The 15984-nt window shown below is 51.5% G+C and overlaps 1 protein-coding gene across 1 annotated transcript in view; it reads left to right on the top strand.

The window, feature by feature from the left end:
- The window catches only part of Gns (glucosamine (N-acetyl)-6-sulfatase), a gene marked incomplete at its 5' end in the record, with an annotated part of 29418 nt that extends 16693 nt beyond the window's left edge, over window positions 1-12725 (top strand). Inside the window, 4 exon segments of the mRNA XM_005397447.2 lie at window positions 6775-6882; window positions 7931-8041; window positions 9108-9268; window positions 10185-12725. Of these exon segments, the coding sequence (XP_005397504.2) occupies window positions 6775-6882; window positions 7931-8041; window positions 9108-9268; window positions 10185-10263 (459 nt within the window).
- Between the last annotated feature and the right edge of the window lie 3259 nt (window positions 12726-15984).

Here is a 15984-nt window from a genome sequence, read left to right as displayed (position 1 = left end):
AGCAGAGCTTGACTGAAGGAGGCTTTGTCACGTTCACACTGGCAAAGACTAAAAACAAAACTACCCCCTCAGGGGCTGGGGATTTAGCTCAGCGGCAAAAGCACCTGCCTGGCAAGTGCAAAGTTGTGAGTTCGGTTCCTGGTACCGGAGAAAAACCAAAAAAAAAAAAAAAACTACCCCCCCAAAAAATTAGCAGTATTCACAGAAGTCGGAGAAACTAGAAACCATACAATAGAAGTATGCACAATAAAGTCTGTCAGGAGGCCGGATTAACGAAGTGTACCATTTCAGAATACAGTGCACACGCCGAACAGTTTCACGTGAGAAACCAACCCCTGCGAGAGGAGCTAGGGGACCTCGACGCCTGGCCCTGCACAGAGCTGTCTGTGGAAATACCTGCAGATTCGGAACTAAATGCCGAAATCCCCTCTAGTGAATGGGTTCGGTTGTGCAGTTAGCCCCAGAACACTAAACCCGCGCTGAGTGGTGTATCTGCGCGCACTGACCTGGGCAGGAGCCTGCTGTGGGGGGAAGGGCGGTTCACAGCAGCGCCGCGTCGCCGTTGCTGATGTGACCCTGCGCGGCGCAGTCTGGAGAGCTCGCTGAGCGCGAGCTGGCCCCGTCACGAGTGCGGCTCTCCTGGGCCCTCCAGTCACAAGGGCTGTCACTGCTCGACTTGTCTGATTCTCTTCAGTTCATTATCAGGCAGTGTATCACTCATACAAGAGAGTTCCCGTGCGTCACGTAAGTTACGGACAGGAAGAACCCGGGAGCCGCCACCCCACTGCAGAGAGGCTGCCGGGCCGGGCGTGGCTCGGGGCGGCGCGCTTGCCTCGCGGGGGCGAGTTGGGTTTCGCCCCCAGCACCGCAGACAGACGCCGCCGGTGTTGCCCACGCGGTGCTGCTCCGCGTCCCGCCCTCGCCCGCCCCGGTCCGCACCGTAGCTCTGCTCTTGCTTTTGTGTTTGGTTACCTTATCGCGCAGGTCTCTCAAAAAGCCTGCCTCGTTGGGCCTCCCTGTCAAGTTTGGGTCTTGTCTTGAGCTCGGAGACGTGCTGTGCTGGGTGTAAGCGGGGACTGGTTAGAGCTCTGCGTCGCGCCAGGGCCGGGCTGTGTGGCTCGCAGCTGCCCGGTGCCCGTTGTCCAGCGGCAGCGCAGCCTTGCCTTGTCAGTCCCGGGGCGTCCCCGGTATCTCGCTCGGTCTGTCGTGGAGCCACAGCATTCTCGGACGTGGCTCCCGACCTGCTGGAGGCACCAGGGCTGCAGGAGCTGCCCGTGTTGGCGTGTACGGACGCCGCCCTGCGCCTCTGCAGGATGGTCGTGTGGTCCGCGTCGCCCCCGTGTGGGCCCTCTCCTCCGCGAGAACGGTCAGGCGGCTTGCCCCTCGGGCGCTCGGAAACGGCGCGTTTGTCCGTGCCGAGTCCTGGTCTCTGGTGTAACATTCCCGGAGCTGCGCCACCATCACCGCGACCCAGTTTCGGAACCGCCTGTCACCTGCCGAGAGCATCACCCCTGCGCTCCGACGCGTGCTGCGGCACCGCTGGTCTCCGCGGTCTCCGCGCTGTCTGCCCGTTGCCGTGCGTCCCTTGCGTTCGCAGGCAGTCGCGTGTCGCCTTCTGTTTCTCCCCTCTGGAGTGCCTCTGTGTACCTGCCGTGCCCCGCGAGGACACAGGCTCGAGCGTGTGCGTCACTCCTCCTCACGCTCAGCGGCGGGCCCCGCAGTCCCCGCCGCTCCGCGCGGAGCTCAGGGGAGCGCGCCTGGTTCTGAGCCCGGGAGCAGCAACAACAAAAAACGAACGAACAAAAAAAATCTACTAATCTCTGGGGCAGAAAGTTACTTACGCGCTTTGGTTTTCTATTTTTTTTTTTCTTCTAAAAAGTCTTGAGATCCTGCCTCGCGAACGTCCCAGTCCTCGATCTGTCTAGAACTGAGTTTCTTCCGTGGTGTGAGTCAAGGTGGAATTCTTTTTTTCCTCTGTAGATCCTCAGTTGTCTTTTCCGCCGTACAGCTCTCTCCTGGCACCAGCCTCCTCTTGTCTTGTAGAGCTGTATGATTATGCATGTGGGTACTTCCTTCCGCGTGTCCTTAGCAAGACCCTAGCCACCTCACGGCCAGGTAAACTTACAATCAGCTTTTCAGGTTACCTGAGAAATGTTGGACAGCTATGTACCTTACTAAGTGTATTTCTAATTAGAAAAACTAGATTCATTCTAGGATAAAAATCAGCCTGCTGTGCATCATTTCTCTGCACAGATATGAAAGTGCCGCTTAGAATCGACACTTGTCCTTGTTCGTGTTTTGTTTTGAGGTTATTCTTTGACACACTGATGTACTAGCACAATTGAATAGCCATAAGTACTATTTAAATTAACTAAATAAAGTGGAAAATTCAGTTGATTGCACTAGCTGTACACGTGCTCCATGGCATTCCAAGAGCACAGATACTGAACTTCCGGTCAGAAAGTTCTACTGCAGTTCTGGACTAGAACTGCAGCCTATGGGCCAAATCTAACCCACCCCATTTTTGAGGGTGAAGTTATCTGAGACCCCAGCCACACTCAGCTGTTTATTTAGCCGGTAGCTGCTGAGTAGACCTAACAAATTGTGTATTTGTTAGGCATAAGAACCTGAATATTTACTCTCTGTTTACAGAAAAAAGATGTAACCCCCGTGGACCACGAGTCTCAAACTTGGTCATTATAATCACCTAGAAAACGAAAATGCTAACGCTGGGTTCCGCTTCCAGATTCTGAATTAGCATGGGATGCTGGATTTTCAAGCTCCTTCGGTGACTTTAGTACTTAGCATTTTCAAGACTGACTGATCTAGCCTTCCGGGTACTTTCCTCTGGACATTAACCCTCAAGCGTGGGCTCTGAGGTATGGTCACCTGTGTGACTCTTTCCCTGACGCCCAGTTTCTGGGGCTCAAGACGGCACCGCAAGGACTTGGGGAGCTGGGGCGCTTCGTTATCCTCGCTTACTCCTGATTTCTGAGCTGAAGCTGTGCAGGACTTTGCAGGTTTCAGTGCAGAACGTGAGTTAGGAAACAGTTCTGTCTCTGCCGCCTTTTTCTTGGCTTTCAAGGCCTTGCACAAGCTAGCACCTGTTCCAAGCTGGGTTCATCCTGATGGGGCGTTCTCCGAGCAGGAGCTCTCACAGCAGCCTTTGCCAGCAGTGCCCGCGGTCTTGCTGACTCAGGTTGTCCCCCCTGCAGCAGGGGCTGTGGACTAGCTTCTGATGCCCCTGGCCCCAGGACCACACTTTGGGGCACCGTTTCTCAGATTTACTGTGCATGCAAGGCACCTGAGGGTCTTACTAAATCACAGCTTTCGGCTCACCAGGACTCTAGGGCCTAAGACGATGTATTTCAAACAAGCTCCCACCCAGCCTTGGTATTGGAGGGCTCTAGACCAGCGGTGGTGAGCCTGAGGCACGGGTGCCTCGGCAGGCTGTTCGTATCACAGGAAGCTCTAAAAGCCCTAGACCACTGGATGGCACCAGCCTGCTCTCCATCTCCGTTCCATCTCTAGATTCTTCTCCTGGCTTGTCTGTTCTTTTTTGAGACAGGGTGTCACTGTGTGTTCCAGGCTGGCACTGGGCTCTCGGCAGTCCTCCCGCCTCTTCCTCCAGAGTGCCAGGATTGCAAGCATGTGCCACCGCGCAGGGCTCTGAAGTGCAGCCTTGACTGCTACTTCCCCGCTCAAAAGCCTCCCTTCCGTCACCCGCCATTCTTGCATTGACTTTAGGACATGGTTCTCACTGTACTGTCCAGGTTGACCCTGAACTAATGGACTCGTGATCTGCCTGCCTCGGCCTTCCGAGCAGCTGGGACTACATGCGTGGCACCACTGTGCCAGCTTACCTCAGAGCACAGATGTGCAGCCTGATGTTCATGGCCTCTTCCTGCACGCACCCTAGCCCCGCTTCCCGCCCTGTCCCCCTTCCTCGTCCGAAAGCTGGTTTCAGGAACCCACGCAGCCAGCGTTCTGCCTCCACCCTGATTCCACTGGGTTCTCCCTGCTCCTCCACTTCCTGCCTGTCCTGAACCTGCACGTTTCCAGGGCTGCCAGTCCCTGCTCTCACACCCCCGACGTGCAGCGCAGTGAGCAAGTCGTGTGCGGCTTGCACGCTCACAGTGAGGCACCCTGAGCCTCTTTAGCCCTGAGCACACCAGCCCGGTCTTGGTTTGCCTCCGTCTAATCCTTTCTTTTTTTAAAGATAAAGAACAAAAACACATTAACAAACAGACATAAACAAAACAACACCTGAACAATAGAAGACACAGTTTCAAACAAGCTGATAGGAAATTAACAATAGTTATTATAAGGGGCTGGGGGTTTAGCTCAGTGGCACAGCGCCTGCCTGGCAAGCGCGAGGTTGTGAGTTCGAGTCTCGGTACCGGAAAAAAAACAAAACAGTTATTATATTGCATATTATTATCTTCATATTGGTTACTCAGTTAAAGAAATACAGGCATGTAAGATTGAGCAGACGGTTGAACATTAACTGTCCCTTTCAGTAAAGCAATAGAAGTAGTACAATAGTAGTAGCAATAGTACAACTCTCAGTTATCCTGTGTATGTGTGTATATATTTTCTCCCTTCTTTTTCTCTCATCCCAGTTGCTCCCTCCCTTTGAGCAGTTTCCCTTTCACAATATCTATTATACCTTCCAGATTTTATTTACTCTTTTAGGTTCCTACACAAGTGAGACAATATGGTATTTACACATGCAGATCTGGTTTACTTCACTTATGAGTATGGACTCAAGTTGCATCCATTTACCTATGAAAGCCTCGAGTTTATCTTTCTTTATAGCTGAGTAATACTCCATTATGTAAAAACACCACATCTTTTTTATCCGTTCCTCAGTTGATGAGCATTTGGGTTCCTTCCACGATTTAGCTATTACAAACTGAGCAGCTGTAAACGTGAGTGCACATGTATCGCTGTGGTTATAATGTTTTCAGTTCTTCTGGGAAAATACCCAAAAGGGAAATCGCTGGGTTGCGTGGGACCTCTAGTCTTAGTTTACTAAGGAGTCTCCAGACGGAATTCCGTAGTGGTTGCACCAGTCTACACTCCCACCAGCAGTGGAGTAGGGGTCCTTTCTCCTCACAGCCTCTCCAGTATTTGTTCTTGGTTGATTTCTTGATGATAACCATTCTCTCTGGGGTGAGATGAAATTTCAGTGTTGTTTTAATTTGCATTTCTTGAATGACCAGTGATGTTGAACATTTTTTCATGTGTTTATTTGCCATTTGTATTTCTTCATCTGAGAAGTGTCCTTTGTTGGAGGGACAGTCAGCTAAAATTTTTTCCCAGTTTATGGATTTCCTTTCTGCACTCGTGATCTGCCTGCACTGTTGGTTCCTTTCTGCACTGTTGGTGATTTCTCTATATGTGCAAAAACTTTTCAGTGAGATCCCAGTTGTTGATTCTTTGAAGTGTTTCCCGTGCAGTTTGGTTTTTGTTCATGAACTCTCCGCCTACTCCTATGTCAAGATTTTTACCTACTTTCTCTTCCAGTAGAGTTAGTGTTTGTTTTAATATTTAAATCTTTGATCCATTTTGACTTGAGTTTGGTGCATGGTGATACACATGGGTCTAGAAGTAGTCTTCGGCATGTGGTGAGCCACTTCCTCCAGCACCGTTTATTGAAAAGGCCATCTTCCTTCCACTGAACTCCATCGTACCCTTGTGTGTACTATGTAATGTGTTCTTTGGTAAAGGCTTGAGCCAGTTCTTAGGTAGTGTGATCAGTACACACAATGAATGCTCACATTTTAGAAATTTACTGCAGTACTGCTGGGTATAATTCCAGCACTCAGGAGGCTGAAGCAGCAGGATTGTCATGAGTTCAAGGCCAGCCCGAACTGCACAGCGATAGCCTGACTCAAACCCCCCCAAAAATTATTGCAGTAAAAGACACGCTGTCATTAACCCCCTCAGGCCACCGCTCCTCCCTCCATACCCCATCACTCTTGCCCCTCCCGGAAGCAGTTCGGGAAGTCCCTCCTTGTGGGGTGTTTCCATGGTGTGATGTAATCCCAGCTCGGGGAGGCGGAGGCAGGAGATCGCTGTGAGTTCGAGGCCAGCCTGAACCTACAAGGCAAGAACCTGTCTCAGGAAACCAAAAAGCAGAAAATACACCGTGAGTGCTGCTGCTGAGCGCCACCAGAGGCCAGGCAGGCCCACTAGGGCCATTACGCTGTGTCCTCATCCACCTGATTCGCTGGCTCTGACGTCACGCAACTTGTGGCTCTTCCCCCAAAGCCAGAGTGACCAGCAAAGGTAAATTTTTTGACACAGTTCAGGACACTGAAGGAGCCACAACAGTGCAGCTGAAAATACGAAAGAGAACTTCCAGCACTGCCCCCGAAAGCGGCAAGCACGATGGGAGAAGTGTGTTCAGTGCTGGGAGGGGTACTCCAAGGGGACAGTAAACTGTCACAGGTTTTTCAGTACACCCCAAAAGTGGCATCATTTAATCTGAAGCAACTTGTCCTGTGACTTTGATTGTTGATGAGCTACATGGTTGGCTTCCACTCCAGCCCTGTTTCACAGAAGTACTCCTGAGAAGGAGCTATGAAGTGTTCAAAGCATTTCACCCTCACTTTCAGGGCCCTGTAAATACCAGATGCGAATCTCCGTAGGTTTCCTGTGTGCGGTTCAGCATCTCCTCTAGATACCAGATGCCCAAGCTCCCTTCGGCAGTGGGGTGAGAATGCTGTTGCCTTTATCACGGTCACATGCCTTTGCTTCTTCCCCTAGAGAGGGGGCAGTAACTTGACGTGGCGATCGGATATCCTGGTGGAGTATCAAGGAGAAGGCCGCACCGTCCCGGACCCCACCTGTCCATCTCTGAGTCCCGGAGTGTCTGTGAGTAGCACTCGCGCTGGCTTAGACGGCTTCCTCACTGCAGCGCGGCCAGGGCAAGTCCTGAAACCCGGGAGCATCGCGTTTGTCAGCCGGCTGGGGGGTTAGACTGGCAGCTGATTCCCAAAGCTGAACATGGCGCTGCCCCCCGTCCTCGGAACGCCTGCTGTGATTTCTTTCGGTTATGTACAAGTCCGTGTGTCTGCCCAGACGCTGACAGTTCTCCGTTTCCCACTCCTCCCGCAGTCGTGCCATTTTCTGTTAGGGTGGCACCACTGGCATCGGATAGAGCGGTGGGATTCCCATTTGGGACGGCCGTCGTGTGTCTGCACTGACGGCAGCCCAGGCAGGGCGTGAGGGCGGTGACAGCCCGCTGGCCTCTCTCTGGAGGATGAGAGGGGGGCTTTCGTTGGAATGGACTCTTGCGACCCCCGCAGTGGTGCCACCGTGAAGGACCAGCCCACAGTGGAGCCAGAGCCCGTGGAAGATAGGGCGAGATGCGTTTCAGTTGGTCGCAGTTGGTGACAGCACTTTTAAGGAACCCCCCGGCTGGCTGTGGTGCTGTAACCCCAGCCCTGGAGGCCAAGGGAGGGGCGTGAGTTCAAAGCCAGCTTTGGCTGCATGATGAGTGCCTGTCTGAAAGAGTCGGATGACAAGTGACTCACCTGCAGATGCCCACAAAGCTCCCTGTAGCCCTGACCTTTCAGGGTGACAGTTCCTAGTGGTCCTTGAAGTGACTCATTTGAGTATCGCTTCTCCTTGACAACCGTATGTCTCACAGGCTCGTTAGCGCTAACTCCACAGGGGATTAGCAGGCAGGGCTGCCAGCGGCCTGCGAGAGGCAGAGTCACATGTTGCCTTCGTCCGGTTTCCATCAGTAACAAAAGGCGCCTTGCTTCTCTGTCTGACCCGCTGGCCGCTCTGGGAGGTTTCCTCATTTCTCTCACGGCCCACATCCGCTTTAGCCAACTTGGTTGTCCCTGTGAGCCGCTAGGTTTCTGTTACCATGGAAGAAGGGTCTGCATTTAACTTCCTTCAAATGTGTCCACAGCAATGTTTCCCAGACTGCATTTGTGAAGATGCTTATAACAACACCTACGCCTGTGTGAGGACAGTGTCAGCACTGTGGAATTTACAGTACTGCGAGTTCGATGACCAGGAGGTAAGGGGGGCGTCTGCCTGCACCTCCCGCTTCGTTGTCAGGCCTTGCGGGGGACCTCTGCACAGCTGCGGTTCCAGCGGAGGACGTGGTATCCCGTGTCCGTACCGCAGTGTGGGTTCCTTCAGCTAAGAGAATCCCAAAAGGCCATGCCTTACTTCTCTCTGATCACCGCCATCCGGCCCCCCGGTGGTGGGGTAAGAGCAAAGCGCTGCAGCCTCAGTGGAGCTGAGAGGAGCTGGAGTATTTCCTGGAAAGCTGGCCAGCAGCTGCCTTACCAGAAACTCCTGCTCTGCCCGCTGCAGTCCTGTGCTGCTCAGACAGGCTTGCGTGGGGGCAGAGGCCCAGGTGCGCCATTCTGGGGAGAAGGTGGCTTTTCGGCCGACAGAGATGAGTGTGGATCATCTGCAGGAGCGCGTGGACGCCGGTCCCTGTGGCTCGTACCAGCACGTGCTCGCCCGCCCGTCCTCACCCTCACCACCCGTGTGTCCCAGGGACTCACGCACCAGTCCACGAGCGGCTCGGCAGCGCCTTGGGCACAAGCACGAGCTCCCCTCACGCAGCGCCTCTGGCCCCTTTCTCGTCGGGTTTATCGGTCCCGTAGCTCTGTGTGGGGGTCTGAGGACGGCCACATAAAGCCGCTGCAGGCAGCATGTGCCCACCAACTTCTAGGCTGTCCCTGGACTCTCCTTTAGAAAAGAGCGTACAGGTGGAGGGAAGTCCTCACGCTGGGCGTGTGTGATGTTGGAAGTGTCCCGCCCCGATGGGTGCCATACGCCTACAGCTACTTTTCAAATGGGAAACTGCGCTGCGTGCCGGCAGCTAGGGCACTGTCCCCGCACACCCTGCTTTCCTAAGCCTTGCCGTCAGCGCTCACTCTCCGTGGTGCTGTGTGCTGCAGTTACAGGAGGCACTAAGCACCCGCCGGTGCTGCCCCCACTGCCTGCAGCCCAGGGTGCGCAGGCGGCCCCTCCCCACAGCAGCCGAACCCCGCCCCAGTCAGAAGTAACTCCCATCGGGAGCGTCTGTCCCAGTACAGCCCTGACCCTTTCTTTCCTCCACCCTGTAGGTGTTTGTAGAAGTCTACAATCTGACCGCAGACCCAGACCAAATCACTAACATAGCTAAAAGCATAGACCCAGAGCTTCTGGGGAAGATGAACTATCGCCTCATGATGTTACAGTCCTGCTCGGGACCCACCTGTCGCACTCCAGGGGTTTTTGACCCCTGGTAAGTTTCCCGTCTCCGCCTCAGCAAGCGTCCCTAGGGTCCTGCTCTCTGGAAGACACGTTCTGCCTTGGAGCTGAGCTGTGTGTTCCGCTGCAGAAAGGGAACGCTGGGTTCTGCTGCTTCTCCACTTGAGACCCGGGCTCTGCTGCCATCTGCTGCTTTCACGGCAGGCACAGCCCTACTGCCCCTCCCGGGACTCCTCCTCTGCTCGATAGAGTTTGTGTTTTTGGTTTTTTTTTTTTGAGTCAGGGTCTCGCTGTGCAGTTCAGGCTGGGCTTGAGCTCACTTTGTAGCCCAGGCTGGTCTCGAACTCACAACGATCCTCCTGCCTCGGCCTCTGGAATGCTAGGATTACCGCGTGCACCACCACGCCCAGCACAGTTTTGTTTCTGAGACGGTAAAATGCAGTGTCGTTCTCACTGCGCTGGGCAGTGTAGTTCTCCGTATCTGCCAGGTCCATCCCCGCGTTGCCCGTCGGCACGCACTCTACCTTTCCCCTGGAGCGGTACCAGTTCGGCAGGCTCTCCATCTCATACCGGGCGTCGCACGTGCATGCGCGCTATTTTACGGTGGCCCCAGGGGCCGCTCTGTGCTCATTCGCAAGCCGGCTCCGGACACACACCCGAGGCGCACACTTGCGGGCTGTGAAAAAACAAAATCTGGCTGCTTTCTGCCTTTCAAGATGAACCTCCCTAGGCTGTCCTCTCGGCTTGCACTGCGTGATCTTAACGCTTGCCGGCTTGCCGTGAAAATGTCCCTCGCTGTGAAGTCGTCACGTGTTACACCGCAGCCTTCCCCGGCAGTCCCGGCTGTGGTCGCGGCTTCTGTACCCCTCCCTGCCAGCCCTGCACTCACTAATTCCCTGGTGAGGTGCTTGCAAGCAGGCTAATGAGTGTGACGTCCTCCTTGTCTCCAGGTACAGGTCTGACCCTCGTCTTATGTTCAGCAGTCACGGCAGCATCAGGACACGCAGGTTCTCGAAACACCCTCTGTAGTGACGGCGTGCAGCCCCGCACTGGATCCCTGCACCCCTTTCTGGCGAAGCGAGCCCAGCAGGTGTCTGTGGGTCATCTCTGAGAACACACCTGGAAGAGCTTTGGACTGGCTGTTCTAAGCCTGTTTAAAAAGCAACCCCATCAGCTGACTTCCTTGTGCAACTTGTCAAACTGTGAACTCTGCCCCGAGTCAGGAGTGACTTCCCGAGGCCTTCCCTCAGGTGGTACTGAGCTCTCGGAGGCCGTTGTTCCCGCCACACGCTTTCTGTTCCAGGGCCACAACTCGATTGTTCCGTGTGTGGTCAGAGTCCGAGTTTGTAAATCCATTCAGGTCAATGGCAGTACTTTAGGACGAAAAAGGAGGAGACTTGTTATATAGCGACCTAAAAGCAGAGGACCTACGTAACATTTCAGATGCACTCACTGTCAGAAGTGCTAGCATCACAGGGCTTGAAGAATCCCCTTCAGAGCCGAGTCATCTGATTAAGAACAAGTTCTGTTGTTTTTCTGTAAGTAGAGGTACACTGTTCATAGAATCTCACCACATGATAAATGAAGGTGGCAAATTCAAAGCTGTCAGCCAAGCTCTGTTCATTTCCGTGGGATTCTGGGCTGGTGCTGCAGTGCGAGAGCAGCGAGCTCTGGCGGAGGCCACTCCAGGCCGCTCCTGCAGGGGACGGGCGTCCGCTTTGCCGCGCCTGCTGACCCCACGGAGGGCCCGTCAGCACCAGCAGCGTTAAGGAGACATCTCTTGCCTTGAGACGTGCTCCTCGAAACAGGCCGAGGGTACAGTAGTGGGGGAAAGGACGGCCAGGGCTGGGCCCCTGTGTCTGCTGGGAGCCTAGGTAGGGCTCCGGGGTGGGCAGGTTACGGGCTGGACTTGTGCGGGTGCCCGTCCTGTGGTGTTGGTGCCGTGTGTGAGGTCGTCTTGACTCTGCATTTTGCTGTCGTCCTCTTCAGCTAGGAGGCACAGATTGTAGTTGGTGCGAGGTATCAGCTGCTGCACCCACCTCTCCCTCCTCAGACGGGCTCTTCCTGAGTTGGCGGGTCTTACACTGTATAACCAGGGCTCCACCTGGTAGTCCCGCGTCAGTCAGGTCTGCTCGGCCTTTCTGTTTAGCATGCACCTACATTTTTGTTTCTTGGCTTGAAGACTAATTTCATTTCCAACATTTTCTTCACAAGAATTCCAATTGGTGGTGCAGACAGCAAGGGAGAGAGCTGTGGTTGTTATAACCTGTTCAACTCAGGCAGTAAGTGATGTTAGCTTTACTCAAGGCCTTCTGTCGAGCTTTAAGCACTTTGTAAGACATGGCCACAAGTATCTTTTCTGTCAGAACTGAAGACAGCCATGTTGGTTTAATAGCCCTTGGGTTTATTCCTTTACCTCATGTCCCCCAGCACCTGTGGTGATCGTCTGGCGCTGAAAAGGCAAGTGAAATGAACGCCTCCGCTGTGAGTATTTGAGAAGCCCCTCCAGTGTAACCAAAAGCAAACTACAGTGTTGGATATGGGTACTGGCTTTATTCTCCGCTCAGCCTTCTTGGTCAGCTTCTACGTTCATGACAGCTGGCCACGGTTCCTCCCAGATAAAAAGCAGCCGCCTCCTACCAGCTCTTGGGCTGTGCTGTCACGTTCTTGTTTCACGGTGCTGGCGCTGGAAAGCAGGCGGAGTCGCGCTCCCGGGTTGGGTGGTGACGCTCTCGGAACCTCTTAGTTCCGGTGCCGGTCTCACCTAGTCTTTGAGCGAAGAGACGTCAGCTTATAGCTCAACAGACTGCAAAATGCACTGATGTTTTCACAATGTTTATGTATGAGGGACACTTCTAGGGGATTCCCTCTGTTCTTAATTCTGCTGATTTGGATTTTGATTATTTTCCCTTTTGAGAAGGTCGGGTCCATGTTGGTGTCCTTCGGCGAGGAGGACCACAAATCATTCAGATGAAGAGAGGCCTTAGCGATGGAGAGATTCTGCCTTACAAGATCTCCTGTTACAGAACTGTCCCTCGCATACAATTTCAGAGTAAGGAACACATTTTAAGTATCTTAAAGCTTGACCAACGGTGCTGTTGCAAACACCTTTTAATTGACATTAGGATTTTTGTACAAAATAAATCATAACCATAATAGTTACCTTAATTTGGAAAAAAACCGTTCATTTCTGAGTGTCTAAATGAAGCAGTAATGCTTTTTAATGAAACGTAAGTTACCCTAGAATCCTTCAGAGAAAGTAAGTTACTTCAGTTGCCCCACCAGTGGAGTCTGATGGGCATATTGGCTTCTTCGGCTTGTCCACCACTTGGTCCCCACCGGACTGTGTGAATTCCCGTGTTTGCGTCATCTGTTAGAAGTTACTCCGCTCCGGCTCTGTCCTCACTCATTTCACTTAGAAAGTGCCCTTCACAGGACCCTGTTCACTGCTGCACTTTTCGATGAATTAAAGTTTATTTCTGTTCTAGTGAGAATGTGTCCTGTGTTTCAGTCCACAAGTAGTAATGCTGACAAGGGTGTTTTTATTTTTGACGCTCTGTGTTTTATCATCCTCTGTAGTAGAAGTCCATTTCCTATGCCGACTCTGTAGTCTCTCCCTGGATAGCTCTTACATTGTCCCTGCTGATAAGCCCCGAATAAAGCAACACGGACCCAAGTATAAAGTCCTTCCCAGTTGAGTCATAATTCACAGCTCTGGAAGAAGAAAAATTTTACCTTGCCTGGCTTTCAAGTAGACAGGCCAGGCTCACCATCAGAGGCCGTTTGCCTTGATATGGAGATGTTTGCGCCACTGCCCTACAGCGACAGACTTCTTACAGGGGTCAGCAGGCTTCTTCCTTAAAGCGGGAGAGAGCTACTAGACAAAGTGGCACAATTCTAACCCCAGAGCCCTGGGAAGCAGAAGCAGGAGGGTTACAAGCCCAAGCCCATCTTAGACTACAATGCAGTGAGACCCTGTCTCAAAAAAAAAAAGACTTCCAAGAAGATGGCGGAGCTGTAAGCAGCAGCAGGTTAGCCTCTCTGAGATTCATAATCCAGACACCAGAACACAACAACTTGGGAAAGGAAAGGAGAGAAGTGGGTCCCCGGGACCCAGGAAGGCTCTGAAGCGAGAATTGAAGCCCACTGACCTCAACACAGAAGGAGAGCAAGCTACACTTCGCCCGCACTCCTGGCACGTGGTATGCGAGAGGAGGCTGGAATCTACACAGACACCGTGAAGGTGGGTGACGGCAGAGGCCTCCAGGAGAAGGCCACAGTGGGACAGAGCAGTGGGTGCTGTGAGCTTCGGTAGCTGGGGAGTGACTCCAGTGCAAGTGTCCCTGGAGAGGGAGCCCGGCCCGCTGCCCCTCGGGAGGGGCCAACTAAACCTGGGTGAGTTTGCTCTCCCTCAGGGCTCCCAGGGACTAGATGAGGGACAGCGTGGGAAACACCCAGGGTTGGGGAGCAGAGGGCAGGCCAGCAAGAGACACCCAGAGGGTTGTAGGCTGAACAGCTCAGGCCCCGGCCCCACAACCAGAGACGAGGATCAGCCTGTACCTCGTGGAGTTCAAAGCCCCAGATGAGTCTCCTACCCTGTTCCTACTGTGTGCTTCCTGGGATTATCCAGTACCCAGCCCTAATCCTACTGTGGGCTAGCTGGAACTGTTGGGATTCCAGCAAGACAGATTGGGGCTGTCTCCTTTGTCTACCTGAGAGTGGAGATACACCCTGAATTGGACACTACCACGATACAGAACACCTGGTTAAATCACCTTAAGTTACTGCAGGCTGATCAGGCCCACAATCTCCCAAGAGAGTGGACAGTGAAGGCTTAAATAAGACAATGGAAATGATCTCAGGGCTCCAGGAGGGACTAACTCCCTTACAGCTTCAGTATTCTCTGAGTTAGCCAAAGACTGCTCTGCGCGGCCCATATTTGGTTTACAAACAAAAGAGGAGAATACTCAAGAAAAGGCGGGAATCTGCGCAGGACTTTTTCAAGTAATGCATTGTGTTAATTTAAGAGAACTAAGTTATCTCCAGGAAGGCCTTCACAACAGGAGTGAGACGCCTGCAGCTACAGTCTTCCTTAAGTTAATTGGGGCTGGAGCCAGACTTCCTCAGCTGTGGCCTTCAGACAAAAGTAAACACAGAAAGCCAGTTGATGAATACAAAATCCTGCTCAGAGCCACTTTGTAGTGGTCCCCAACACCATAATACTGCAGACTTCAGAAGACAAGCACAAGCTTAAAGTTGCAGAGAACTCTTTTTTGTTTTTCATGAGTGCAAACATTGTTCTTAGTTGTTTTGGTTTTGTGTACTTTTTGTTTTTGTCTTTTCCTTCTTTCTTTCCCTCATGTCTTCACCAATTTCCAAAAGCTTGGGTAATTTTCCTTTGTTCTTCTGCCTTGCTTCTAATCTCTTTTTCTTTATTTTTTCTCATCCCTTTTAAATTTCTCCCAAGGGTAAAATCACTCTATTGAGAGGATATTTAATGTATATAATTTCCTGATTTGTTTTAGTTTTTATAGAACTATAACTCTTGCACCTTTAAAGGTGGCAGATTAGCAGTTACAATGGTTTGGCATTTTCTAGACTGTACTCAATGCTATTATTATTGATTCTACTATGTTGGCCAAGGTGACACAGTTGTGATCAATTGTTCTTTCTTGTATAACAATAGCAAGATTATCTGGTGGCATAAGCAATACCACTTTCTGGCACCAAAGAACTGGCTGCTAGGCCAAATAGGCAGCAACTTCTCATCCCTAATAAATTGAAAAGGCAGGATCTTGGGACAGACTCAAAAGCCAAAAGCCAGCTACATCTCTGAAAAGTCATTTCCTAAGGAGTTCTCAGTACTAGTAACAAAGCTACCCACCATAAGCAATTTACAAGCACTGATGCAGAAAACGAAGTTTAAAAAATAGAAAATGAGAAGATAGGGAAGCAAGATGTAGCCCCAGACTCCAGCCCACCCAAGGCAAATCCTGAAGCCACTGAGGTGGAAGAAATCAAAAGCCACCCAACTGAACTTTCTAAAATAGTAATAATGGAAGTAACAAAGCAGATAAATGACGCTCTAGCAAAAACAAATCAGAAATAATTTCACAGATAACCAAAGAGATGATGACCATAATGCAGGACATGGTTAGTGAATGTAGAGTAGATGCAGGAAAAAAAAAAAAAAAAAAAAAAAAAACCCTTAGGAAAGTGGTGGAAACCATGAATACTCAACATAGGAAAAAATTTGATTCCATGAAACAGATTCAAACAGATATCCAGGAGAATAAAAACAAAGTATATGCAGGCCAGGAGTGGTAGCACATGCCAGTGATCCCAGCTATCAGAAGGCTATGGCAGGAGGATCACGGTGAGTTTAAGGCGAGCCTGAACTGCATAGCAAAACCCTGTCTGGAAAAAAAAAAGTGAAAGTATATGCAGCAGAATCAACCAATGTGCAGACAATATCAGATCTAGAAGACAGGTTTGCATTAGTGATAATCAAATGAAAGCTTTCTTAAAAATAACAAGGGACCACAAAAAATCCAACAGCTGCTAGAATGCAAAGAAGAGTAACAAAATTGATAGGAATCAATGAAATATCAGAAGATAGCATGAAAGACAAAAGTCCTCTTCACAGAAGTATGGCAGAAAATGTCCCAAGCAAGGAAAAAGAATTTCACATATAATATGTGAGGCATACAGAACTCCAGTTAGCCATGGTCAGAAAACAAAACACAACAA

The sequence above is a fragment of the Chinchilla lanigera genome, unplaced genomic scaffold (assembly GCF_000276665.1).
Source record: "Chinchilla lanigera isolate Chin_1 unplaced genomic scaffold, ChiLan1.0 scaffold00057, whole genome shotgun sequence".
Taxonomy (NCBI): domain Eukaryota; kingdom Metazoa; phylum Chordata; class Mammalia; order Rodentia; family Chinchillidae; genus Chinchilla; species Chinchilla lanigera.
Note: the sequence above shows the minus strand (reverse complement) of the source record. Positions and strands in the feature narration are given on the sequence as shown.